This window comes from Mustela nigripes, chromosome 3 (assembly GCF_022355385.1).
Source record: "Mustela nigripes isolate SB6536 chromosome 3, MUSNIG.SB6536, whole genome shotgun sequence".
In the NCBI taxonomy this organism is placed as follows: Eukaryota; Metazoa; Chordata; class Mammalia; order Carnivora; family Mustelidae; genus Mustela; species Mustela nigripes.
Window position 1 is genome coordinate 42,103,737 of NC_081559.1, and position 27,765 is coordinate 42,131,501.

General features: G+C 47.1%; 1 protein-coding gene across 5 annotated transcripts in view; it reads left to right on the top strand.

Annotated features, from left to right (window-relative positions):
- Positions 1 to 27,765, top strand: part of AGAP1 (ArfGAP with GTPase domain, ankyrin repeat and PH domain 1) — a 506,008-nt gene that overhangs the window by 300,019 nt on the left and 178,224 nt on the right. For all 5 annotated transcript variants that reach the window (XM_059393776.1, XM_059393772.1, XM_059393773.1 and 2 more), the window contains exon 10: positions 16,909 to 17,013. In XM_059393776.1, coding sequence (XP_059249759.1) covers positions 16,909 to 17,013 — 105 coding nt within the window. The remainder of the gene's footprint in view (positions 1 to 16,908; positions 17,014 to 27,765) is intronic.

Sequence of the window (27,765 nt, forward strand, 5' to 3'; positions counted from 1 at the left end):
AAACATCGAGCCCTCAAGTTGGTAGAATGACACTCAGAATATATCCATTTTCTTGATTTTATTTGAGATAGAGTAATTTAGAAGGAAATTATTTTAAAACTATACAAAATTTAGAAAATGGACCTTTCAAGGAGTTCTTAAGACTCCTACCCCAGAGGTGCTACAAAGTAACGAATAGAAATTATTTCACAATGAATTATATTTTGTGTTCACAATTATATGTGCTCATTACAGGATGTGTACTTCCCCTTTGTCAAATGTTATAATGTATCCATCTACCATGAAAGGTCCATATAACATGGAAGGTGGTTTCCTTCCATGCCTATGAAATTGATGAGCTGATGAGCCGGGAGAGACTTACTCATATTTTAATGCCAACAGCAACAGTGCTCACACCCAGAGAACAGGGGCATCAAAGTTGGTGGTAGCAAGGAGTATTTGCCGCTGTAATTGACAAATAATACCCCTCATAAATACTGCCAGTCTTTTCAATTAGTTTTCATCTAAAATTCGGGCTACAAAATGATGGCCTGTCAACTGACAATGAATGGCAAAAATTAATAAATTGTCTTCTAAATAGAATGGACACTTAAGAAAAATTGGGCAGCCAATTTAGCACAGCATGAAGCGAGGGGAACCTTTTGTACTGATGCCGGGCACTAATGTCGTCTCTGTCTTTATTAATGGTGCTCGGCGGCTGCTGACAGTTTTGTTGCTACTGGCAACTTTCTTCATTAAAATTAAAGCCAGCATCAAATTCCATTAGCCGTACTCTGGGCACCTTGCATTTTCTTATACATATTGTTTCTTTTATTAACTCCCTGTCCACCCATGAGAAGTTTTAAAAGAAGTTAAACAGGAGGAATTATTTGCCAAGGCCAGGGAACCATTCTGTGTTCCTGAGGAAGAATGGCTGTTACCTTTTCTATTAGAGCCTGCATCCTGAAATCTATAAACCCCCTCTTTTTGTTCCCCCCTCTTTTAAAGTGGGAACACATGACCTGGAAATACAAACTTCTTGGGGTCTGCCAAGCTTTCAGATAGGAACAGCCTATTCTAGTTTCTGATTTTTTTTTTTCTGAGCAGTTTTTTTTTTTTTTTTTTTTTTAAAGTTGGGCTTCCCATTTCCACTCTATTTCCATAGCTGACTGTACCCTGACACAATAGTAGGTTGACGCTTGGAGAGACTTGCATTTGTCACAAATGCCTTAGAGTTATTTTCCCCAAAGGCATTACTTTTATCTGTAGAACAAATTTCAACCTTTGAAGGAGAAAAAACCAAGCTTTGCTGAACAAGTTCTCAACTATTGTCTGAAAAGCTGTTGCTGCCCTTCACAGCCCTGTAAGCAGTTCAAAGGCCTGAAATGCCTCCGCCCCGGAGCGTTGCCTCTTTGGGCAGCAAGAAGTCACAAACAGCTCAGGTTCTAGGACAGCACAGGTCTTGCCTGCGCACTGACGCCGTCCACCACCACTGAGCAGAGGTCGTGTGGCTGCTGTGGACGGCTCTCAGGAAGGCACTGGGCTAGAATCACCAGCCACACAGGTCAGCTTCCCCTCTCCAACCAGCATCCTAATTGCTTTCTCAGACCCTGAGTCATGCTCAGCTGAGGGGCTCAGCCTGCGTCTGCATTGTTTTTCTTCTCCGCCTCCTCTTCCTCCTTTGAGTTGGTCCCTTATACTAAAAGAAACCCAGATACTAATTAAAACAATGGAGAGTTAAGTGCCAGACAACAAAGGAAAAGGCATTATGCCAGAAAACCTGCACTCAGAAACTAACATCTGATCTCTGAGCGTCCTGGCACTGGAGGCAAAAAGGAAAGCAGAGTTCTGAGCTCTGCTGGAAGTCAATGCCTCTGTAGACGCATTCCCATAACCTCGTCTTAACTGACTTGAAAGCATGGATTGCAATTACTTTATTTCCCCTTACCTCAAGGAGAAATATATAATATAAGAGTTAGTATTTTCTGATTGTACAGATGTCTAGTCCCTACTGTCTCCTTGTACCTTATCTCCCACCATAGATTAATATTAGCAATATCTAGGGTAGTGTTAAATAAATGAGAATCCCAACAGGCAAAGTATCCGTCTTATTCCTGATTTTGGATTTTCTTTTTTAACCTAAGAAGTGACTAGTAGTCCAGACAGTTTATAATTAAAGACTGGACGTGTTTTTGCTTTGCAGAGAGGTGATGCTTGTTGCAATCTGTTTTTTTCTAATAAATATTTGCAACATTTTAATAGTGAAGCAAATCAATCAGGTAATTGCAGGAAGGCTTGGCTAGCCCATCTTCTTTTTGAATAATCTTAAAAATTAAATGAAAATCAACATAGCGTTTCAATTAGTTGCACTTAAAAAAAAGTATTCACTAAAGATTGTATTATTTGCTAAAATGTAGATGTGCGATTATTTAATATTGTTGATGGGCCTACGAAAGGAACAGTACCAAATCCCTGTCCATGTGTGTAGCTATCTGCAGCTCCAATGGCTCTTCTCCCACTGCAGACCCCCTCCCCAATATCTGAACCCTTCAAGGAAACAATTGTTACTTGATGACTGAACCCACTAATATGTTACAGTAAATGGGGCATGAAATACAACACTTTATATATAGTATATACTAAGTGATTCTTATATTGAAACAACAAGGCCATTTTTAACTTGCTGACACAATGTTTGCAGTGTTTCATCATTAAATTGTCCTGATTAACAATCAACTTCTATAGTGGGACCAGTAATTTTTTTTAATGTGATGAATCAGATCTGTTGAACACAACTTCATCCCCTTTTTTATTTTAAATTTTCACATTTGAGGACTTGAGTGAAATAAGGTGTCATTCATTTTATGTGCTCATTTCCATAGCTGCATGTTTGACCACTGCTGAGAAGTTTTATCCAGACATTTTATAGCGATAAGATGTCGTAGGCATCATTTGATTTTACTCCATAATCTGGGAATGTGTTCCTTGTTGATGGCAACAACAGTCTTGTCTTTCTCAGGGTCTCTAAGTTGAAGAGAAGACGGTCGTGGAAGATGTTAGCTAGAAAACACATCTAAGCTTTCCCACATTTAGCATCACATCTGTCACCCACATATACTGTGTATAATGGGCAGGGTAACCTCTGCCTATGACTTGGGGCATTTGAGCTGATGGCTGTCTTCTCCCTCCTTGGTTCCAGATATATGTAGACATACCAGCTGGTTGTTATCTGTAAAAAGACCCACTGGTGTCCCCTGGGGGCAACTGGTGGACTGGTAGGAACACCAGTTCTTATTCACGAAGGGAATGATTCTAAGGATGACCCTTTACCTTCTTTATGCATATCTGTATTCATAAGCACATGTGTCCATATCCATTTTATCACAATTTCCAGTAACCTGACATTTCCTCAAATGAAAATGGTGGGGGGAAACACTGGAATCCATAGAAAAGTTCTACGTGACATCTTTGCCATAACGCAACTTAAAACGCACCTTTTGCAAGGCAAAGGACTGTTGGGAACCTTGCCCTAATCTTTGTTTGAACTTAGCCCTTCAGGTCAAAGACCAAAAGCACGGGTTCCCCCTTCATCCCAGACTACAGAGCACCTGGATGACTCAGTCAGTTAAGCATCTGACTCTTGACTTTGGCTCAGGTCATGATTGGGATTGAGCCCCGTATTGGCCTCTACTCTCAGCGGGGAGTCGCTTGAGATTCTCTCTCTCCCTTTGCTCCTCCCAACCGCTTGCACACACTCTCTCAAAAAAATAAATAAATAAATAAATAAATAAATAAAATCTTTAAAGAGAGAGAAAATAGAAGAAAGAAATGGCTGTAGTGTCTTTAGACCACCAGAGACTCTGGTGTCCTGGGTGTTCGGTGACAGCCCCCATGTACACACAGCCCCAAAACAGGACACTGACTAGATCTGCTTTGTTTTTCCAGAAGCACAGACTCTCTTTTTTTTAAATGAGTGTGTGATGGCATTCAGTTTCCAAGAAATGAAGTGGCAGTAGTGGTAGTCATCGCTATCATCCCTGGGTCAGTAGTGCCAACAGAAGGAAGGCTTTGTGCTGCTCAGATGCCTGTGGTATGTTTGCAGATCAGGGACTGCCTTGGGACTCATTTTCTGTGCCGGCTCTCGTGTATAGTGGAGGCTAGCTGTGGGCTGTGTTGAGAAAACTTCTGAGGCTCTTCACAGCAAGTTCTCTCTGCTGTCAGTTCAGGGGAGGGGAGTGGGAGCCCATCTGCCAGGTGTTTGCCATGCCTGTTTAAATACTGGCCTCACGTTGAAACTTGACTATTTGCACCAACCTTTTTCTTGTCCTAACCAGGGTGACGGTGAGTGATGGTTCCCTCCTTGGATTTCTCCAGTAGAAACTATTCGAGGCTTGAACTGCCTTTCTCTGCCCACATCCTCATTTTTGTAAGAGAGAGGAATCCTGAGGGCCAGGTCCTAGGTAGCGTTTCTCTGTAAATGTCCCCCCATATCCAGAGTAGCGGTTTGCATTTACAATGTGTGCAGTAAGACTGTTTGTATTGATTTGGTCTCTGCTGAGATCTCTGTATGAGCATCATTCAAATCAGTTTTAACACATAGCATGAGGCACACACGTATGGTTACAATAGGACTGGAGCCCTCCAGATGACACAGATCAGAGTTGGGTTTCGCTCCCCACTGATCTTGTTGCCTAGCTTAGTTACTTACTCTCTGTGGAAGCCTTTCTCATTCATGGCCGTGGTTGTAACTGCTCCGCTGCTTCGTTCATTCATTCAGCAGGCATTTGGGGATCATTTATTCTTTGCCAGGTTATAGGAAACAGAAACAAGCAAGATAAGAATGGTCTCTGCCGTTGCTCAGCTGGTGAGGTGGAGGCTAGGGAGCCACATGGGGCAGGAGCTTGGTACAGCATGCACGGCATCATCAAACAAAAACAGAATGGGATCCACCGGTTCAGTTTCAACTCTAATTTTCTTTTGGTAGCCACATAAGGGGAAGAAAAGTGAAATTAATTTTAATTTGTTATGTCAGCAAGTATGCGAAATATATTCATCTCAACATGTAACCAACATAAGAAGTCTTCCTCTTCCTGAGCTTTCCGAAGTGGGCGTATAGTTACCCTCAGGGCAGCACATGTCAGAACTGACCCCAGGTGGCATCTGCAGGTGTCATGTGGGGCTTTTGGGGGCACAGAAGTGGCTGGGGCAGCACCAAAGAGGAGGTGGGGAGGCAGCATGAGGCAGGTGCTCTGGGCTCAGGGGGCACTTGGGCACATGGGAGAGTGTGCCGATGGGGAGCTCTGGGCTCAAGGTGTCAGCAGGTTGAGATCACTCTCCCTGTGGGGCACCAGCCAGTGCTGTCACAGTGTAGTGAGATTTTCTAGGGCAGGAGTGTAACTGGTAGAGAAATAAGCTCCAAGGGTGGCAGCCTTAGAGAGTGAAGTGGGTGAGCAAGGGCCAGAAACAGGAGTGAGAACAGGTGCATTCCCAAGGAGAACATATTTCCAGGTGTTGGTGGGGGAGAAAAGACAGGGCTTCTGTGCAGAGGACTTCCAAATAGCTTCTGTAGGCATGAAATCTTCTCCATAGCTTACTTGAATTTTGGACTCTTACTCAAGCCCACTTGAGTGCACAAGCATGGTGCCCAGAGGCACTTTAGTGAACAGTGGGTGGGGGGCCGTGTGGTGTTTGCAGTGACTGTGGGCTCAAGGGTCATTTACCTAAACAAAGAAGCAGCCACAGGTTTCTTATTATTGCTTATACAGGAGTTCCTCTCTGCGTTGTCCCTGTGTCACGTTGTAGGTGCCCAGTTCTGTGCAGTGCCTGCCCGCCCTAGCAGGAGGGGATGGGGCCCCTCCACCCCCGGCCTCTCTCTGACTGCCTGGACATTGGGACACGCTGGCTCCCTGGGCAAGCGATTGAGTTCAGGTTTATTTCATGTAGCTAAAGCTAAAGGAGGACTCTCCCAGCTCGCAGAGCCCTTTGCAGATAGTGGCATGCTGGCCCCCAGGGCTGGCCAGGGCAGGAGGAGAGGCCACCGCCAAGGAGGAGCCCACACCCCAGTCTGTGTCAGGGCTCGCCTGCAGGAGTGTTGTCACCCCTGCTGCTGAAAACCCAGTGACAGGAAGGGGTAGAATGAAAGGCAAGAAAAAAACGAGGTGATGAAGAGATAATATTAACTAGAAAAATCAAGATGAGATTTGTCGGTCCAGGTGGGAAACATTTCTTTCTTAGCATCCTCTGCTTGTGTTTGGCCAAAGGAGGTGTTTTCTCGTAATTGGTGCAACACAGAGCGGCTTCAGTGGGTTTTTTCCACACGGGTTTAGAATTTGTATGTTCTTGTTGGGACTTAATAATTCCAGTCAGACCCAACATGAAGTGGAAATCTCCGTGGCCTTCCTCCCTGCCAACATGGTGCCTAAAGGGGAGAGAAACCCAACAAACTTTTCTCCCTTCGCTGTCATTGTTCTTGGTCTTGTTACTCAGTGGACACGGTGTTAAATCGGATTCTGTGTCCATCATTATTAAAATGTGAAGTGTGTCGGTCACAAAGCATACATTTCGGGGCAGTTAGCTGAATAATTCCTTTCTTTATTATCCCAAATTACTGCTGAGCTCTGGAGAGGGGACCGGTTTAGCCAATTATTGCCATTTGAGCTGGATTTGTGGGTGATTAGCTCCTGGTCGAATCCAGTCCCGGCCGGCGCTTTGAAGCCCGCGCCGTGTGATTTTCTCAGCAGTGAGGTAGGAATAGACGCGGCTAATGACAGCAAGGTCACGCGGGTGAGCTGACCTGTGTGTGGCGCAGGTTTGGGTTTCGCAAATAGGGCATCCACAATAACAAGTGTGGCACTAACCCTGCCGTGCATAATCGGGGCTTTCTAGGATTGTCGGAGATGCTGACAGCTCAATTAAAGTGTAACCCTTTGTACCCTACAGCCTGGCAGAATAACAGAAATATTACTAACCAGCAAGGGGAGGGGGCCACGAGGGAGCTGGTTAAAGATCCAGAATTGGCTCCTCGACCCCCTCCCCCACTCCCTCCCAGCACAGAACAAGCTGGGAGAAAAGCCTCCATTTGTGGTATAATAGATCCTCTGGAGGAGGGAGACAGAGACAAATATTACTTTAAAAAAAAAAAAAAAAGGAATTCAGTTATTGGGGGGGGGGGGGGCACGTGCGGGCTCCCTGTTGTTTCTATGGAAACACTTTAAACTGGGAAGAAAGTTAAGATGGTATAATTGCGGCCGAGCTCACATGTGCTGAGCTCAAATTGGTCCGGCTCCTTCTGCTAAAGCTTATATCCAGGCATCACGTTGGTGAATTTGCGGCAAGTTTTCCGTTTGAGGAAGATCTGGGGAAACCAGTTAATTGGGATTATTTTCTTGCACACGGTGAATGTTTATGTTATTGATTTACTGCTTTCACTTAAGAGCATTTTGTGAACCTTGAACGACAAGCTGTTCTGACCCCACGGTGTGTCTGTAGTCTTGTCATTTTTGTCACACTTGGTTTTTTTTTTTCTCTTAAACCATGTAACGTGGGGTTCACTCATCCAGATTTGACTCAGTGGCATTTAATTGAGTGCAAGATGTTACTCTTTCCACATGTTTTAGGTTTTTGATGGATCACTTGTATATTTGGAGATATTTTAGAATGAGGAACGGAGTGATGGAATAATTATTATCGAGACTAACTGTGTACAAGGAACTGACAAGAGAATCTGGGAGCCCATGCCAGCATGGATAACCCAGTCTCCCGCAGAATTCCCAGTCACAGAGGGAGATAACCCATGTGTCCACTTGGGGACTGGGCATTTGAGGTGCCTGATAGATCCTCGGGGAAGGACATCCAGTTGGGACTGAGAAGCGACACTCCCTGAGTGGGGAGGTAACCGCTGTAGGGACGGGTGTGACCAGGGACCTTCGGGGCACTGTGCCTTCTGATGGGGAAGAGCACTTCTCTGTCCTGCAGCAGCTCCCAGCCTGGGCACGTGCTCACATGCCACCTTATTCACCTACCAGGGCTGCCAAGACAAGGTGTCATGGCCCGGGTGCCTCAGACAGCAACTTTATTTCCTCACAGTTCTGGAGACCAGAATCCGAGATCAAGGTGTCCTTAGGGCGGTTTTCTTCGAAGGTCTGTCTCCTTGGCGTGGGGATCATGCCTTCTCTTTGTCTCCCCATAGCCTTGTCTCTGTGCTTGTCTGTGTCCTCATTCCCCCTTCTCACAAGGACAGTCAGATTGGAAGAGGGCCTGTCTCACAGCCCCATTTAACCTTACTTACCTCTTTGAAGACGTGTCTGCACATGCAGTCATACTTTGAGGCATGGGGGTCAGGATTTCCACATTCGAATTTGAGGAGGACATAATTCAGCTCCTGACAGCCAGTATCTAAAGGTCTGGATGATGCTTGTTTCAGGAGAGGTTATGGAAGCCCACAACCCATTACCCTGAGGCTCAGGGCTAAAGGGTAGGGGCTGTTCACCAGGATGGCAGGAAGGAAGGGGAGGATGTGAGGAGGACATTCCAGCGAGAAAGAACAGAATTTGCACTTTTAAGTAAAACTGATGACTGCTGGCTGTTTTTGCACGGTTCCGTATCCTGGAGCTGGCTCCACACCCGTTTTCTGTAAAGGGCCAGGTAGCAAGTGCTTTGAGCTTTCCAGCAACTACTGAGCTCAGCCAGTGCAGGGTGAAGGCAGTAGCACTGATGCGCGAGAGTAGCTGTGTTCCCATTAGACCTTACTTACAAGAGGCAAATGGACAAAAGGTTAGATTTGGCCCTTAGACCAGACTTGGCCAGCCCCGGTCCGGTGGGATTCCCAGCACCAAAAGTCCAGATTCAAGTGCACTGGATGGGACATCATGTGTCAACAATGAAGGACCGTGGTGGAGAGGCCTGTGCAGATTTGACCCCCATAGGAGGTGTTGCAGTGTGTCGCTTACCGCTCATCTGAGTCCAGGTGCACTCTTGAGAAACGTGCATTTGTTATTTGCAAGGGAGGGCTTAGCATGAGGGGAGAACAGGGGCAGGATGGGTAAGTTTTCATTTTAGAAGAGCTGAATATCGTTAGGGATGGCAGGGAGCCTGTGACATAGGAAAAGATTGTCCCTGCTCCTGGTACCACCCCTTTGTGTTCCCCAATTTCTGATGATGAGATTCTGTCACCTAACACCCACATACACATGTTTTTTTAGGTGCTTTTTTGTTTTGGGATTTTTTTGTTTGTTTGTTTGTTTTTGTCAACTCCCTCATGGAGGGCTTGATCTCACGACCCCAAGATCTAGAGTTGCATGCTCTACCAGCTGAGCCAGCCAGGCACCCCTCTAGGTGGATGATGATGCTGATTACGATTATTTTAAGTAAACCAAAAGTTTAATACATGTCCTAGGAAAAATCTTGATTAGAATAAGTAATAAATATAAATGTGAAGACTGATTGGAGTTTATACTCCTTGGATCTCTGTTAAAGATGCCAGCATTTAAATAAATAAAATCTTTTAAAAGGGAGGTGGTGCCTGGGTGGCTTAGTGGGTTAAAGCCCCTGCCTTCGGCTCGGGTCATGATCCCGGGGTCCTGGGATCGAGCCCCGCAGCAAGCTCTCTGCTCGGTGGGGAGCCTGCTTCCCCCTCTATCTCTCTGCCTGCCTCTCTGCCTACTTGTGATCTCTGTCTGTCAAATAAATAAATAAATTCTTTAAAATGAAAAAAAAGTGATGCCAGCATTTCTCTGCAATGCTTTAGAGAAACATAGAAATGTTTAACTGCCATAAAGAGAATTTGTTACAAACTGAAGAATGTGAATCATAAAACATGGAGGAACCATAGCAGGTGTTTTATTACAGGAACCAAAGAAGTACTCAGACTTCACTTTAAAAAAAAAAGAAAAAAGTTTAGACACATTGAACCTTTCTGAGCTAGTATAGATATGTTTAAAAACATAGGACACTTGTGTTCTTAAACTTGGTAACAAGGAAGCTGTTGGCACCACTGCCAGGGCAGCGGGGCCATTCAGTGACTGTCACCGTGAGATTCGGCATGTGCTCCCCCTTCTGTCCACTCCCATGCACGCCCAGCCCCCAGCCTCCGTCCAAGCCAATGAGAAATACTCTCTGGGGAGCCAAGGTGGTCTGATCTTCACATGGAGCAGCCTGCCACTGGCTGGTGCCCCCTTGCTGCAGAGGCCATTAAACGTCCCCCTGTGTTGCAGTGGACTCCGTGCTGACAGGCAACATCGCCGTTCCGTCCCTCAAACCCAAAACAAAGACTGATGGGCCTGGTTAAGACCCCCAGTCTCTAATGCAGTCAGTAAATCTTTGTTGGTAAATAATTGCGATCGAGCAGAGTTTTAATATAAATTTATGAGTGGTGTTTCATCACAGCTTGGGGCTGCAGCAAGCACTGAGTGATGAAGTTCAGACAGCACTTACATTCGTTACATTAACTTTGTGAGTTATTTAAAGCTTGTACACTTAACATTGCTTTTGGCTTTCCATGACCTCTTGGGACTCGGCACACGAATGCACACGACTAATAAAGAGATTGCAGCCAAAAGACAATTCTACCCTTTGCTCCACCACAGGGAAAGTTCCTTGAGCAAAAAAAGTAGGAAGTGCCTGCTTGAAATTCTGGTCTTCTGGTTGTAGATCATTAAAATCACAGTCTTTCTGATGCGCCAGTAAATTAACTAGGTGGTAGCAATTAGATCAACATGTGCCATTTCCAAGTAAGATCAGAGGAGCACTGGAGAGGTCACAAAGCCCTTCTGTTTCTTACTATGCAAACAGGTGACAGACATCAAAGCTTTAAAATAAGTCTGGAGGGCAAACTGATTCACAGGGAGGCAGCCTGGTGTTGGGGTTACAGGTATAGACTGTTGCCCCTGGCTCTTCCTGCTGCATGGCTTACCTGTTGCTGGCAACTACCCCAAATCACAGTGGTTTAAAACCATAAACATTGCATTATTTCTCCTAGGTCTCAGGGTCAGGCATTTCTGCCAGGCATCATGGGGACATGATCATCTCTGCCCCACAGAGGCCTTTTAGGGCTGGGGCAGCCGGGATCCTTCCTTCACTACCATCTTTGGTGCCTCAGCAGACATGGTTCAGATGCCTGGGCATCGAGCCAGCAGCTCAGTGGCCATCCTGTAGCTGGCACCGGGGCTATCCTCCACATAGCGTTGGGGTCTTTCTCTTCACAGTCTCCCCAGTTGGAGAGATGGAATTCTCACGAGGCCACTCAGGGCTCCCAGGGGCATAAAAACAGGAGTGGCCAGACTCTTGAGGCCTCAGCTAGAGCAGGCCCAGCATCATTTCTGCCACATTCTGTGGGCAAATCGAGAAGTCCCCTGAGGACCACATAGGAGGTTTTTTTGAGGGTAATCTTAAGAGACTAGCTACTTTGATCTGCCCTCCCAGCGTGCAAAGCACCCCCCCCCCCCGGCCTCAGATTCTCAAAATCTCATGGCCTGGTGGCATCCAGTTCAGGCTTGAAGTCTGAGACTGTCATCTGTATTGGGTACGTTTGGGTGTGGTCCTTGCCATCTGAAGACCAGGAGGAGACAATTCACCCAACACACACACTTGCACACACAAGGCAAAACTCTTCAGCCCAAAAGGAGGAGAAAGAAGGGGCCTGTAACAGTTAGTGGTCCACAGCAGCTCCAAACCCAGCCAGGTACCTGTTGCTAATCATCCTGCCCAGGGCATGGTGGGAGGGGTTGTTCTCTTCCCAGGGACACCCTTTTGGGCCCCAAGCTCTGCTGTCTCAGCCAACCTTCCTTTTCCTTAAGAAATGGCCTGGTTTTGCAGCTGTGTGGCTCTCTTCCTGCTTCCTGCTGGTCGTAGTTGGAGGGTCAGGGGCCTCTTTTCATTTTAGACTTGCGCTGTGCCTTTTAGTCCAGCACGGTACAATTCCTTTAAAACCCTTGTGGGTATCCTTTGTATCAGATTGTAATTTATTCCATTAGACAAAAGCCACCCCACAGGTCCTTGTCTGTGGTCCACGTGTGCTCTCTAATTGGAAGGGTCTGTGAGGCCCTGCCTTAAATCTTTGTGTTCTCAAGATGAGGGTCCAACTGCCACAACCTTGCTGGGTCTTCATTCTGAGATCACATCCCCTGGACTCCCTGGATTAGATCTTTGTTCTGAGGCCAGTTCTTACCTTGAGTTTTCTGCTGGCAGGAGAAGCTAGGAATGAGAAACGACTTTTCTCATGTTGGTGTTTAAATTGGCAATATTTTCTCTAATCCTGCTGAAGACTGAACACCCTTGACTCCCCCCGCTCAGCTCATCGGAGCCAGTAGCATGGTGAGCCTTCTGCTCGAAAATCTCCCCTCCAGGTCCCGGGCTTCCCAGGCCAGCTGACTATGCCTCACGTTCCTGCAGACAGCAGGTTGGTGGATGGCTGTGCCGCTGCCCGGCTGGGCCACCCTTTTTCCATACTCAGGTAGCGTCTTCCTCCCTGTCCTTCTTGCCTGCGTCCACAGACAGCTGTTCCATTCCTGCAGCCTCGGCGAGCTGCCTGGTGCCAAGCCATGGGCACATGTTTATGGATTTTACTACAGAAGCATTACGTGCGGATTCTGTTTTCTTATCTATCATTGCCTACAACCTACCACAAGACTTAGTGATTTCAGGACCACAGACAGAGCACAGTGTGGCTTCTCTCTCAGCCCTCCCCAAAGCACAGAACCTGCCAAGATTTCTTTCTCTTTTTTTTTTTCAGCATAACAGTATTCATTGTTTTTGTACCACACCCAGTGCTCCATGCAATCTGTGCCCTCTCTTATACCCATCACCTGGTTCCCCCAACCTCCCACCCCCCGCCCCTTCAAATCCCTCAGATTGTTTTTCAGAGTCCATAGTCTCTCATGGTTCACCTCCCCTTACAATTTCTCCCAACTCCCTTCTCTTCTCTTAACTCCCCTTGTCCTCTATGCTATTTGTTATGCTCCACAAATAAGTGAAACCATATGATAATTGACTCTCTCTGCTTGACTTATTTCACTCAACATAATCTCTTCCGGTCCCGTCCATGTTGCTACAGAAGTTGGGTATTCATCATTTCTGATGGAAGCATAATACTCAGTGGCCTCATCTGTAAAATGGGGATAATCATAGTAACTTACATTGGGTTGTGAGATTTCTCTGGGTTAATATGTGTCATGCTTTTAGAGCAGTGACAATATTGTTTTAGAGCAATATTGTTTTGCAGTAGTAAAATTTGTAAATAGATGCATAAGCCACATAAGAGTTAAAGAAAACACTAACAGCAGTGATGTCCACACTGATAGCAGGTCAGTGAGAAGCAGTCTTATGCAAGAGATTGTTTTCGAGTATACAGAAGTGGCATCTGAAAGATAGACCAAGTATGTGCTGTGACATACTCCCGCACAGTTTTGCCCTGGGTAACACAGAATCAAAGAGACTTAGAATCATAAGGGCCATTTGCACCCGCTGATGGGAACTGCCCGCCCATGTGTGTCTCTAGCAGAGAGCCTTCCGGCCTCTTCATCCTCATGACTTCATGTCCTTTAAAAGTTGAATATGAACTGGTTTTAGATTTTCCATTTTCTTGGTACTTAAGTAGACAATGTATAAGTTCAGGATGCCAGGAGCATTGTAGTTGAAGTACAGGGGCTCGGTCTGATGCAGGGAGGGGCTGCCAGGACCCTAGGCTTCTCACTGCACTGATAAAAGTCTGTCCCAAAGGGGCACAGTGCGTTTGCTCTCCTTCTTGACATGTTGGGGGACACTCTGTTCAGAGGGGGGCCCCACCGTGGCAGAGCAATTGGAACATTATGCTTCTGGAAGAGTCTGGGACTAAGAAGGGGCTCCTGGTATGTAGCCATGTGACGGGATGTCTCACTGGGGCTTTGCGGTGGCTCTGCGGTTCCTCCAAGTGAGGGCACTTTGGAGGGGGCCTCCTCTTTCCATGTGACTCCAGAATTAAGAACCAGGATTATCCAACCCCCCTCAGACAGCAGAGCATTGCTCCCGCAGTTCTGGCCATCTGGACCCATGGGCTCCCTGGCACACGGCTGCCCAGGCAGGACTAGGGGACCCTGGACACGAATTGTAAAATAAATACTGGTCTCAGATTCGGGGCTGAGTGGTTTAAACTCTGGGGTCTTTTTAGACTCTGAAACTCCCTGATTCCCACTTCATACAAATACTATGAAAAATCAGTGTTTGGAGTGAACTTTAGCAAAAAAAAGAAAAAGAAACTAAAAGAGAACATATTTTCAGTCTGCAGAAGCTATTTGCTGAGTCTTGTCATTCGTCATCTGATTGAGCCTCTGATTACAGAACTTCACCTTGCAGCTGCCTCTGCTGCTCATCAGGGCAGCACGCGTCTCCTCATGACGCCTCTCAGGGTGGGCTCTTGCTATCAGTCACAGAGTGGCGGGTGTGGCTGGCGGGCCCCAGCTTGGGTGCTTCACCGAGGCAGGGAGCAGGGCAACCGAACAGCTCTAACAGCACAGAAATCTTGGGGGTCGGGTCATGAACCCACCGGGGGCCTGGCCCAGAGGGTGGAGGCATGGCCTCTAGGACGCTGGGGTGTTCTTCAGCCCTGCTGACTTGTACAGCATTTGGTTGTTATCAGAGATTATCCTGCAAGGTGAACCATAAGATTTATTTAAGATTGTCAAGATTTGGACATTCACCTTTCCCAGCACCAAGATAAGTCAGCCTAATTTAGTTTCCTGACAATGTCATCTCTTCTCGTTGCCTCCTAGTGGGACTGTTCCCCTCTATCCCCTTAGGAGTAAGTCCTGGCAGCCCCCACTGGGGAGAGGATAATTGTGCATATAGGATTTGCTCCGTGAAAGTACCCGTAATCTAGCCAGGAGCTGTGTAGATCCATCTGCACGGAGCCCTGGGGTTTGGGGGGGGGGGGGCGGTGCAGCCTGCATTTTTGTCTGAGTGCAGATGGACAAAGCTTTCTGAAGCCTGGAGCAGCTTCCTGCTACCAGTGACACTGAGGTGACCCCCGGCCCCTGGTATTGTTGGAATTCCATCTGAAACGGATGGTGGAAAAATGGGAGCCCACAGGAGAACGTCTGTGAAGTTTTGTTAAGCTAAGTTTAAAAATCTTAGAAATCTGCCAGAGAGGGAAATGTAAAGATTTTAAGTGAATGCTTATTTACTATCGAATCACCAGCAGTGACTGCCCCTCTCCCTAATTCTTACTCTGCAGGGTGACCTCGAAACATCTGGGTTTGTAACCAGCATTTTCCTTGGGGCCTGCCTCTCTTTGTTGGTCTCTGCACCATATTTGGTTTAGATTGGTTTTTCTTAAATCTATGTTGAGCAGAGCGATGCTGTGTGTTTTCTTCAAATAATAAGAACGTGCAGAGGGATGACCTTCTGAAGGTTTACTTGTGAGTTTCTTCAAACTTAGAAATATTTTCCCCCAGAAACAATGTTTTTTTTTTTTTTTTTAATTTTTTATTTTTTATAAACATATATTTTTATCCCCAGGGGTACAGGTCTGTGAATCACCAGGTTTACACACCAGAAACAATGTTTTAGGGGTAGTCAGGCTTCCCAGCTGGCTCGTCATCCATTATACTTGTGAAAATTGGTGTAGAAAGCAGTATTGTTGGAACTTGAACCTAATTATCCTATAAAAGTGCTTCCTTGATCTTACCTTGTATTTGTGGTTCATGGGGGACAGCAGAATTAGGAGGTCGGGCAAAGCTGGTACACATTTGCAAGGACACTCATGGGCACCTCTTCTTCTGGAAGACTCTTTCTCACACTCAGAATTTCGCTTTGGCCTCGGCCTGGGTACACCAACTAGCATTCTTCTTATGCCTTCTTAGTCACCCTTACCATGCTGTGAGTTTCTAAATGGGCATTGAGAGTAAGAGCAAGCCTGGAGATGCTTGGCTTTCCCTTATTCCACGAGGTCAGGGGCTGAAGATTTCAGAGGCAGTAGCTCAAGCTGAGATCATCTGACCTGAGAGGGTGTGGAGCTGCCCCAGGGAATAAACCCCCCAAGTCAAGGCTGAGCTCAGTACTGGCCATGGGTTTTCACCCCAGAAAAGCCTGGAGGCCACGTGGGAGGTTTGCTGGGAATGGGGAGTTCAAGCAGGAGTGAGCTCCCATCAGTTGTCAAGGGAGGCCTGGCTTCAAATGCTGGGTGGTTTTCAAGAGGCCCTAATATGGTTCCATTCAAGATGGATTATGTTAGCCATGGTGTGTCTATTAGATGCTGTACTAGGGGCGCCTGGGTGGCTCAGTGGGTTAATCCTCTGCCTTCCGCTCTGGTCATGATCTCAGGGTCCTAGGATCGAGCCCCACATCGGGCTCTCTGCTCAGCAGGGAGTCTGCTTCCTCCTCTCTCTGCCTGCCTTTCTGCCTACTTGTGATCTCTCTCTCTGTTACAGGAAGAAATAAAAAAAAAATCTTTTAGATGCTGTACTAAATTTACAAATTGAATTTCATGTTTAGTAAATTAAAAATCTGGAATGAAAAACTGTAAAGTAAAATGCTCTTATTTGTAAATACCAGAAGTTTCAGAATTCAGTTAATGTCTGATTTCAGAAAGAGAAATTTGGGTTTCCTTTTTTAAAGCATTATACCTTTGGTTCCAGGATGCTTGCTTAGGTAAAGGAAAGGTGCACAGTGCTTCGTGGCAGTTGGCAAATCGCATTTGTTGAACCAGCGGCACATCAGCCCCCAGTAGCGTCACACAGTTAAGATCTACATACACACAGGGAAATTGGTTGAACATACATGTCATTCACAAAGTAGAGGAGAAAAGCTGAATTACCAAGCTAAAAATAAGTGTCATTTCCATTTTATGATGACAAGAGAAAAATGAATGTTTAAAATTTCTTAAATTAGTGCCTACTTTTTTTTAAAAAACTTATGCCAGACTTTATAATTTGTGTTTATGAATGAATATTTTCCTTCTAGGGCATGTTATTGAAGCGGAGTGGCAAATCGCTGAACAAGGAGTGGAAAAAGAAATACGTCACCCTGTGTGACAACGGCGTTCTGACCTACCATCCAAGTTTACATGTGAGTGTGGCCCCTTGGCGCAGGTGGCAGGCCTGGAGTTCAGCTTGCATACCGTGGGGGGGGGGGGGGCTCCTAAGCATCAGGACTCTTGTCTCTGAAGTTAAAGTAGTCTTGGGTCTCCTGCTCCATCATGAAGTAAATCATACGTTCCTCACTCTCCATCAGACCATGTGTCTCTCCCTTCCCCTCCCCGTCACCCAGCTCTGGTTCTCTAATTCTGCAAGGACTTACAACAAAGGGGACAGATAAAGTAAAGTAAAAATAAAGTAAAAATTTCAGTGAAAGTGAAAAGATAAGAGCAGGTAGCAGGAGAGAGAAAAAAGCGAGCATACACCTGAGAATCTAGAACAAAATCTGAACAATTGGTTCAGAACCCAGTACTCTGCTCTGAGCAGCTGAGAAAAACCGGAAAGTTAAATGTAGTTCATGACTCAGGTTTTATCCTCAGATAAGAACCACAAATCTGTCTATAAGGTAAGAGCTTTTCTGCATGTGTTAATAAAATGAGATATGTTGGTGATTTATAGAAGATAGATTAAAAGGCAGAATTAATTTTATTTTAGGGGGAAAATGTGGAGGACATTCTCCTCATCCTAAGTTGTCTTAGGAAGCCTGATAAAATCTGAAAATGGGGTGTAATGACAGTTCTCTAACAACATATTACGTGAGTCTTTGGTATTTATAGGTCTTCATGTAGATAGATGTGTAGATCAGAATATATAGTGGTAGCTGCTCAGCTAATTGTATCACTATGGTAAGATTTTAATTTAAAGATGTCTAAATATTTTTTTAAAGATTTTATTTATTTATTTGACAGAGATCACAAGTAGGCAGAGAGAGAGGAGGAAGCAGGCTCCCTGCTGAGCAGAGAGCCCAATGCAGGGCTCGATCCCAGGATCCTGGGATTGTGACCCGAGCCAAAGGCAGAGGCTTTAACCCACTGAGCCACCCAGGTGCCCCTAAAGATGTCGAAATACTTCAAAAATTACAGTTACGAACAAGAAGTTACACACAAGAATACTAAAAAAAATTAAAATCGTTCCCACAGTACCACCTGGGGAACAGGACTGCTGGCATTTTGGAGCATGTGCTCCCAGCCATTTCTGAGCATCGGTGCTTTTTCCTCCCATGAGCACGTGGTTACCCTGTACACTCTGTCTGTGCCCACTTCCGTAGATGATGACAGATCACATGCCCTGCCTGTGCCCGCGAATACTCTTATATGCTGCCATTATTGATAGTGACTTGATAGTCATGGTGCAGATATGTCCTGATTGGTGTAACGAGGTCTCCAAAATGGACGTTTGGCAAATAAATTTACTTTGAATTATTTTTAATGTTTTAAGTACTAATCATTGTCCTCTATTGACATCCCTGTGCCCTTATCCATTTCCCTGGGACCGTTTCCTAGCAGTCACTTCTGGAGTTGAAGAGTGCTGATGCTCTCATGGCTTTGGGTATATGTTGCTGGATTCTTGGAAAGAGTGTATCAGTTTTTCTCCACCAGCAGCATACCAGAGGGCTTATACCTATATTCCCATGAACATTCACTTCAGAATAACATATATGTCATTTTTCAATATAATAGGTAACAAGTGGTACCCTTACTGTTTCGTTTGCTTCCTGGGGTGAATTTCCATTCTTCTCCAAGTCGTCCAGCAGTGGCTTTCCCCTTTAGAACCATGTTACGAAACAGGTGTTTCGTTAAGTGTCCCTGACTTATTCTGACATTGATGGGAATGCCTCCCATGCTTTACCAGTAAGTAGACTCCTGAGATGTCAGTACTTATTGTACTGAGGAAACTCCTCTGTGCTTGATTTATTTTGGCTGATTTGGGAATAGAGTCCGGTCACTTCTCTAAGAAGCCTGTGTGTGGCTGTTCCTGCGTCACCTGCAGCCCACTCTTAGCCTCTGTCAGAACACCAAAGCAGTGTGGGCTCATCGCTGTGTTCTCTTCCCAGCGCTGCCCCGTCAGCTGCCGTCTCACTGGTTCGTGTCCTCTTCCTCTTAAGACCATGTCAGGGAGCACAGGTCAAATTATTGACCCACTTGCTTTGTGTTATTTAGAGAGAGAAGTGTAATCAAAATACTCTTCATGCTCTAAGACTCACTGATCAGGAAAAAGTGGGGTCCAACTGATGAGCATTTCGGGCCACCTTACACTCATCTGTTAAGCCCAGGCTTGATTGGAGGGACATCTGCTTCTTCTTGCCAAGGGGAAAAGGCATGAACATCAGTATGTCCCAGAAAGTTCCTGTAGGAAAGATAATGCCTACTTACTTCCTGTCCCAGCCCCTCAATTAATAGAATCACAATCAGTTCTTCAAAAATTGTCCCACATGAGTTTCTTCTTGTGATGCCCCTCAGTGCTTCCCAGTTCCTTTACACACACACGTGTGTTTGCATGGACATGCATGGACATCATCAGAGCACAGAAAAAGGAGCATAGTGGGGCTTTGCTATATAATTATATGGCAGGCAAGAGCTAATATCATTGTAAAGTGCAGTTCAGTGAATGTCAGTCAACTGGGAACTAAAATTATTGAAGCAGATACATGCCCCCCCACCCCGCAAAGGAAATGGTGTAGTCTAGAGATAGATTTTAATTACCAGAGCACGGAGAGGTGGCATGACCTTCACTGTAATCCTACTTTGGTTTTATTTCCACAACCAAGCTTTGGTTGGAAGTTCGGAGAAGTGAGGTCCAAATACATGTTCTCTTCCAAGATAGAGAGCTACAGATCCCCAACTACAGAGTTAGTCTGGCATTCTTTGGCTCAAAATGAGAAGACTTGTCAAAGGGATGCCCATGGCAGAGTCCAGATTTGTTTTAGCGATAAATCCAGAAGCATGCAAATTTGTTGCAAATTTATGTCTTAAAATTCTACACCATGAAGACTGTCCTAATTATTTTAGTCCAGGAAATTTCAAATGGTGATAGAACCCAGTGATATCAGTTAAACTGATTGCACTGTGTCACCCACTTCCTGGTGGTCTCTGGGCTGTGTTATGGCTGGAAGTCCATGAGGGTGCATCTGTTGTGAGTGCTTAAATACTGGGGAAATCCGCCAGGTTAGTGGCTTTGGGTTTCATTACTGTGGGTCATCACTGTTAATGGCCATCTGTGGTGATCCAAAATAGCATAGCCTACAGCCCATGTCTCTCCAGGGAGTGAAGGGAAATAAACCTGGCTAAATAATCTGTTATTTGTAGATAGTTTTCCACAAAGACTAACTGTATCTCAGTAATGGAGTAACGGGGCCAGCTGCTGGCGCCTACCACTAATTTTCAATGATTAGATAGTGTATTTACCAAAAAGGATCATGGTGTGCTTTTCTGAGGATGGGAGTCTAATAGTGTAATGATTCTGTAACAGGGTGAGCGCTGCAGGATTGAGCACGCAGTGCTTGAGAAACACGAAACACGTAGGAATGGAACAGATACTAAACAGAGCCACACAGCAGCCCCTTCCAAGCCAGTGTGGCCACACGGCCCTCATCATGAGCACAAATGTGAATTCCTTGTGCACGTGTGTGCTGCCTATGGTCCCCCTCAGGCTGGACCCTGATTCCACCACTAGCCACCTTTAGCTTGGTGATCATGCTGAACCCAGGGAGCTCAGCCCGGTTCTTGCACATAGGGCAGAGTAAGGGATCGAATCAAGTTTAGAGGGAAAATAGGCTGGCATTATGAGGGCCCTTAATAATTTCATTCAAAGTTGAGATTGCCTGGCCATATCGGCCACTAGTAGAATGCCACCGGTATTGGAGGGCCCCGTCCAGGAAGCTGATCCAGATGCCTCTGGTGTTCATTAGCCAAATGGGATTCCTGGCTGAGCTCCCCAGCAAGAGCTGCCAGACAGACAGGCCTGGGCAAGAGGGTGTCAGAACAGGTATAGAGCTTGCTGCCCCCACAAGCCTCTCCCTTCCCCACTCTTGCTGAATCAGTGCCTTGGCTCCTGCAGCCCCCGGGCAATGCAGATCTCCTGAGACCTTTGCTTGGAAAAGATGCTGGAGCAGCAGCAGATTCCGGCTTTAGCTTACCTTGGGTGCTGTGGAAGCAGAAGACTGACCATTTCCTAAATTTGCCACCACCAAAAAAATCTTGGAAGTTTTTAAATGTCTTCCTTGGATGCGCTCAAAGTAAAGAAGGTCTCCTGGAGAAATGAATTATGATCCTTTAAGAGACCAGTACGTTTTTCTTATTACACAGGTGTCCATGGCCATGTTTGTGTAAATGATCGTCCTTCAGACACCCCAAATTTCAATCCCAAGCATAAGTTTTGTGTACATAGCTGTGATTGAAAAAAGCCTCTTGACAACCCAGACTGTTGGTTCGTGGCCCCAGCGGCGGGCTGGGCTCCGGGCTCCCAGGGGAGTGCCACGCACTTTGAAATGGCGGCTTCAGAATCAGGCTGCTGGGCGTGAGCTGGGGGACCCGGCTTTGCAGCACACAGTAGGGTTGGCGTGAGGCTGGCAGGCTCGCCACATGCTTGGAATGGGTTGGCTGCCAGGGACACTCCCAAAGCTGGCCTCTGAGGACAGCCCGCCTCTCCAAACTTGGAGGACCTCTGCTGGATGATGGCCCCAGGGTGTCAGTTCCCACTGGTCCTGTTGCTCCCGATCCCTCTTCCTTCCCTCCCATCTTTTCCCAGCCCCATCTTCTTCTGAGGCTTCATTCTTCCCAGGTTGGTGGCTTCATCCCCAGCAGCATCCGTAGTTCATCCTGAGACCCAAGCACAGGCGCAGATGAGTTAGGGACCAGCTGTCCTCAGTGGCTGTGACACGCAGCTTGGCCTTGCTCTGTTGTCAGTAGATTCAAGCTCTCCCTGCACTTGAGAGAAAGCCTGTCACCCTGGCCATGCCTCCTACTATTGGAACCCTTACACGTTTTTCTCAGGGAGGAGAGAATGGCTGTCTGTAAGCAGGGGTGGAACTGCCTATGTGTGGCAGATCATAGGAAGAGACAGTCTCTCTGGAAACCAGGAGGAAAGAGGGAAGAGACTGACCACCCTAACCCAGAATGAGAGTTTCCTGAATGTTGATGGTGGCAGTGCCTCCCGACCCCAGATGTCCTCCCTGTGTGCTCCTTGCCCGTGTCAGCCCGTCCTTAGAGGCTCAGGAGACGCCAGCAGGGCCGGCCTCCCGCAGATAGGTCCCCGCCTACCCCACACTGTCGCAGGGGAACAGGAGGAAGAAGTGACAGTCTCAGCCCTAACTGTTCCTCAGGATGGGTGGTCACCACACTGGCTGCCAGCAGGGCGGCTGGGTAGCGGTAGAGAGGCACCGGCCAGGATGTGGGAGCCGCTGAGAGAATGCACGCTACCTGAGCATGACAGCAGCTGCTCCACTGTAGGCCTGGGGGCCATCCCGCCTTTTAAACACAAGCTGGAACCCATGCACCAGCACACATCCGCAGTCTGCAGCATTCCTTCTAGGGAATGCATCTTAACAGTGGACACTGAGCAATGGGCTCGACGGTGTCCACTCTGGATATCTGGAAGAATCCTTCGGTTGAGAGGTCTGAGGATCACGTGTTCACTTCAGAGGCTTCTCCTGCACCTCTGTAAAACAGAGGCTGATGGAGTCCGTTGGACTTGTGAGGAAAAGCCTCTCCTCAGATTGGGGCTGCTGGGCAGGGTCATTAGTCACATGGGACGGTGAAACCTGGGGTCCAGGGTAACCCAGTTCACTTGCTGCCTGTTTCTCAAGATGCTGTTCATAAGTAAGGTAAACCTGTAACCCAGTTTAGGTAATAGGTGGCAGTGTCAGGCAACATAAAGAAGCTGCTTTGGGTTTGGGGCTGCTCTGGTGGCTGGTTGCACTGGTTAGCCCAGGACACAGGACCTGTCAGTGCCAACATCCACGAGGCCCAGGGCTCCAGGGATAAGCGGGTCACCCGCACTCCAGTGCTGACCAGCTGAGCGCCTCCTCCATCTCCACTTGGCATTCTGTAAACACAGCCCTAGCATGATCAAAGTATGTGGGCAGACTTCTGAGGCTGCTCTGTGGTCCGGGTTTCTGTTTCTCAGAGAATTTGTACATTTAGACGACCTTTAAAAAGCCCTCCCTGCGTCACGTTCTTGGGGGAGGTAGGTCTGAGTGTTTCATTGATGACACCTCACTGGGTCACTGTCAGGGGGTGGAGGGCGGCGTGTTCTTTGGACTTAACTCTGAGCCGCAGGGAGCACCTTGATGGAAAAATGGAGGGGATAATGAGAAAGAACTCGGACCTGGGGGCTTCACAGTCCAGTGTCCCCACCTATTCATCTTTGTGTCGAGAGAGCACCATCGAGGGCATGGCTAACAGAGGTGTGTGTGCTGGGCTTCCTCAGTGGGAGCTCGTGGCCGTACGGTTGGGCCAGTGACTTCATGGGGCCCTGGCCAAGAGGCCTTTCCTGGCATCCTCATGAGGATGCAGGACGGTTGGGCACAGCCCACCTGCCTGGCATGGGCTCGGATTGCTCACATTGTAGAAAACCTCGTTCTTGGATTTCATTCCCTTTCAGTGCATATGGCCTGACTTGGAAGCAGCCGTGGCTCTGTCCTTCCCTGACCTGCAGAGCTGGACTCCTCCTTCCCACGGCACCTCCTTCCTGGGTGACGGAGAAGCTCCCTATGCAGAGCAGTTGTGCTCTGGGTGCCACTGGCATTTGCTTGTCTTCTCCCAAGCTGGTAGAGTCAAACTTGGGCTCTCTGAACCTTGCTATCAGAATGCTGATTTCCGTCAATTTTCAGGTGCAAAATCAAAAAATCCACCCCTCTACCAATGCAAAAATGAAGAAAAGATCTGGGATGATGCCCTGAGTGGGTATTTATCTAAAATAATAATAATAATAATAACATCAGGAAAGAAAGGAAGATACTTCTACTGGGAGAACAACTCTTGCCCATACCCACTGCTGGTAATCATCATTTAAGGTACACACAGTCTTCACATAAGATCAGGAACTTTTCTGTGATGATTCACTATGAATCCGTGATCAGTTCCTTCAGTGAGTTTTGCACACCTGCTAAGGTAGACCTCAAATTTCTTCAGGTGGTGATTACTGAGTTATACCCAGAGAAACTCTTCATTGGTTTCCCCAGAACATTGCAGAAGTCGGACTAGCTTGAATCTAGATGACTACGCAGCTACTTCAAAGCCCAGATTTCTAGATGTCAAATATTTTGAGTCATGGGATGACAGAGGACCCTGAGGTTTCAGGACCCCCTTCTGACTGAGCAGAATAATGTCAGACATGTCCTGTCTAACATGCTACTGCAGGAGCATAATTAGTTTTATGATGAACAGTTATTTGATCTTGCTTCCCCTGTATAAGCCACAGTGTTGCAGGCTCTCCTTCTCTGCTCTATATGTTCTTTTCCAGCCGGGCTGCTTCTAATTCCAGTCTGCAGTCCATCCTGCTGGTAGACCTGCATGGCCTTCCTCCACAAGAAGTTCTCCCTGATCACTTGGCAGACCACTTCTTCTCCTGGTGCCTTCCAGTATCTCTGTACCACCCTGTCTAGCAAGGACCTTGCCCTGTTTCCCACTGTTTGCTCAGGACTAGCATAGGCTAGGGCACCCTGGCCAGCTCCTGTGGGTCACATGCAGTCAAGTCATGGGCTCCTTCCTGGGCTGGGATCCTCACAGGGGACGATCCTGCCTCTACTTTGAAAATTCCAGTGGGACTGGGGTAGAGGTTTATTTCCTCTAGACCTCCCTGAGTGCTTGCATTGGGTGGGGGAGAACACACACATACACAGTCTTATACGAAGGCCATAAAATCTTAAAACACTGCTGAAACCCACAAATAATCCCCTTTAAAGTAGATCAGGAAAATATGTCAATACTGAGGAACAGAGATCTGGAACTCTGGCTACAAGTGAACCTTTCTGTTCTGTTACAGGTGGGTGGAAATGGGTTTGAAAACCATGGGAGTTCTTAGAGTGGCCGGCTTTATCCATGGGGCAGCAGAAGAACCCTGAGTTTGCTGGGATGGGGACTGTATAGGGGGATGTGGGGGGCTTTGCTGAGGTTGGGGTAGAAGTTGTATTCCTGAGTCTGAGCGTCTCCTCGGCCTGCCCCGGGAATAACCGCTGTCTGGTTGTCCCACCAGAGTGGTTTCCTGGGCCCATGGTGGGAGCAGTCCCTCCAGGAGCCCCACATCCATTGATCTTGCTTGCTTCTAGTTGCACTTGATGCTCTGCCCCTTCCCAGGAGAGGCATTCAGGCAGCTTGCCACAAACCATGGACGTGAGAGTAAATTAAGAACATGCCCCTGCATAGTCATGTGAGAACATAGGCCATCCATGCACACATGTACAGAACTCCCATCTCCTTTGTCTTAGGTAGAGAAAGAAGTCACTGTGGATCTCCATGGTTCGCACATCCTTACCTCTGTCCTTAAAATTCCTTCCTTCCTTCATGTCTGACAGATTCCATCAGCATCCTGTGCTGATTCCTTCTGATGCACAGGGGGGTCCGCACTCATGACTTAGGGCCTGGCAGGGCCCTTCTGCACCATGGTGGCTGGGATGGAGCCCCGTGGCATGCCAGGACTCGGCGGTCCACTTTGGGGATCACCGAGCCCCTTTCAGGTCTGTGACTCTGGTTACTCTGTGGGCTTCTCATCTTCTGCCCTAGCTTTGGTCTCCACCTTCTGTCCTCCCTGGGAACTCATCCAGCAGGGCCTCAGAATGGAAGTCCCATTGGCAGAGGTGATATGCTCAAACCCCCCTCTCCCAGACCTCAGGCCTGCTTGTCTGCTCCGTTAGCCACCAGAGCACCCTGCATCAGGTTTTTCAAAAGTCAGCCGCTGTCTGCGGTACAGAGAAGGGCAGTTCTCCCCCTTCACCATGTACTTCTCATAGTCTTGTTACTTCTCTCCACTTGATTCTTTTAAATGCGTCAGTGATGAAGAAGATCCCCACTCTGCTTAAGATGGAGCCCTCATCTTTTCACAGGACCCGCCAGGTCTTTCTGAGTGTTGCACCGCATACTGCCTCTGACCCACCATGTCCCTCCGGGCCGGACTTTCCTTCCAGCTGCTCGCACTGCCGTGTTCTCTGGCCTCCAGGCCCAAACACATGCAATCGCTCCACCAGGAACACCCTCTCCTATTCCTCCTCCTTGCCACACCAACTGTGCTCATCCTTCCCCCGCAGTCTCGAGAATGGCATGTCTCTGTGGGATTTCCTCGGCCTGTCCTCTTGGGGTGTACCTGCCGTGCATGCCCTTCCCTTGCTGTGTCCATTGGTGCTCTGTTGTTCCAGTGTATCCTGCAGCCTGCATCTCCCACAGGCTTGGGCAGAGACCTCCAGGGTCCTGTCAGCTGCATGTCCTTCCCATCAGCGTAGTCTTGCTGAACAAAGAGTGAGGCACGATTTGTCCATGTGCTTGGGCTGTCCTCATACCAGCAGGCCTGTAGTTCCCAAAATCATGAGCAGAGGAAGCCACCTCCTTACACTTTAACACAGAAATATGTCCCAGCTGTATTGAGGTTCCACTCAAAGAGAAGACTGCAGGAAAAGTCCAGGGTGGGAGAGGAGCACAGGATTTCGGTTTTGTCTTTCTAACTGTGGTAAAACACACACAACCTAAGACTGACCATCTTAACCTTTTTTAAGTGTACATTTCAGTGGCCTGAAGTGTATTCTCACTGCCGGCAGCCAGTCTCCAGAAGCTTTTCATCTGGCAGAACTGGGATTGTCCCCATTATACACTAAGTCCCCATCCCCTTCCCTGCAACCCCTGGGCAGCATCATTGTACTTTCTGTCCCTGTGAATTTGTCTACTCTAAGTTCCTCATATTAGTGGAATCACATAGTGTTTGTCTTTTTGTGACTTACTTATTTCATTCAGCGTAATGTCCTTGAGGTCTGCCCACGTTGTAGCATGGGTTGAATCATACTCTGTTCTGTGTTTTTACCACAGTTAGTTTATCCATTCCCCTGTGGATGGACTTGTGAATCGCTTCCTCCTCTTGGCTGCTGTGACTCATGCTACTGCAGATGTGGGCGTGCAGATGCTGCTTGGAAGCTTTGTTGTCTAAGCTACAACATTCGAGAACTGTAGAGATATCCATCCTTAAGCAGGGCCCACTGGGGAATTGGCTGGGTGCAGTCCTGAGCAGAACGAGTCCTGGAGGAACCCAGGTGGTATGAGAGCAGCCACCCAGCCCTGTTCCTATGGGCTGCCCCTGGCCTTGTCACAAGCCCTTGGAGCACTGGGGAGGCTGCCTTGTCTGTGCTTGGGGCAGCCCAGGACCTATCTCTGACATTCACCCAGTTTCAGGCAGTGTGGTGAATATCAGTGTTGTCAGACCCATGGAATGATCCTGCCAAAATTAGTATAAATACTTTCGGAGAAATAATTACAATTTTTGTTAGAAAGAATGACTACTGAAAAACTCATACCTTTTACATATACACAAAAAAGGTTAGATGCTTTTTCAAAGTCTTATTTCTGCCTGAGGAAACTCTTACTTATCTTATAGAACGCTCGGGGTTTGTAAAGTGTTTAGATTTTCAAATAAAATGGCCAGAATGCCTGCTCGCGTGGGACAAGTTCAAGTTATCTTCATGTTGATCACACAGTGTGTAAGTAGGGCGTGACCAGACCAAGAAAAGTCTTCATGTTTCTGTAAAAACTAAACCACCAAATATTCTAGATTCTACCTAACCTATTTTTTCTACATTGAGAAAAATCCATCTGCCTTCTTTTCTAAATTAAAAAAATAATAATATATGCATATTTGTGTGTTTCTG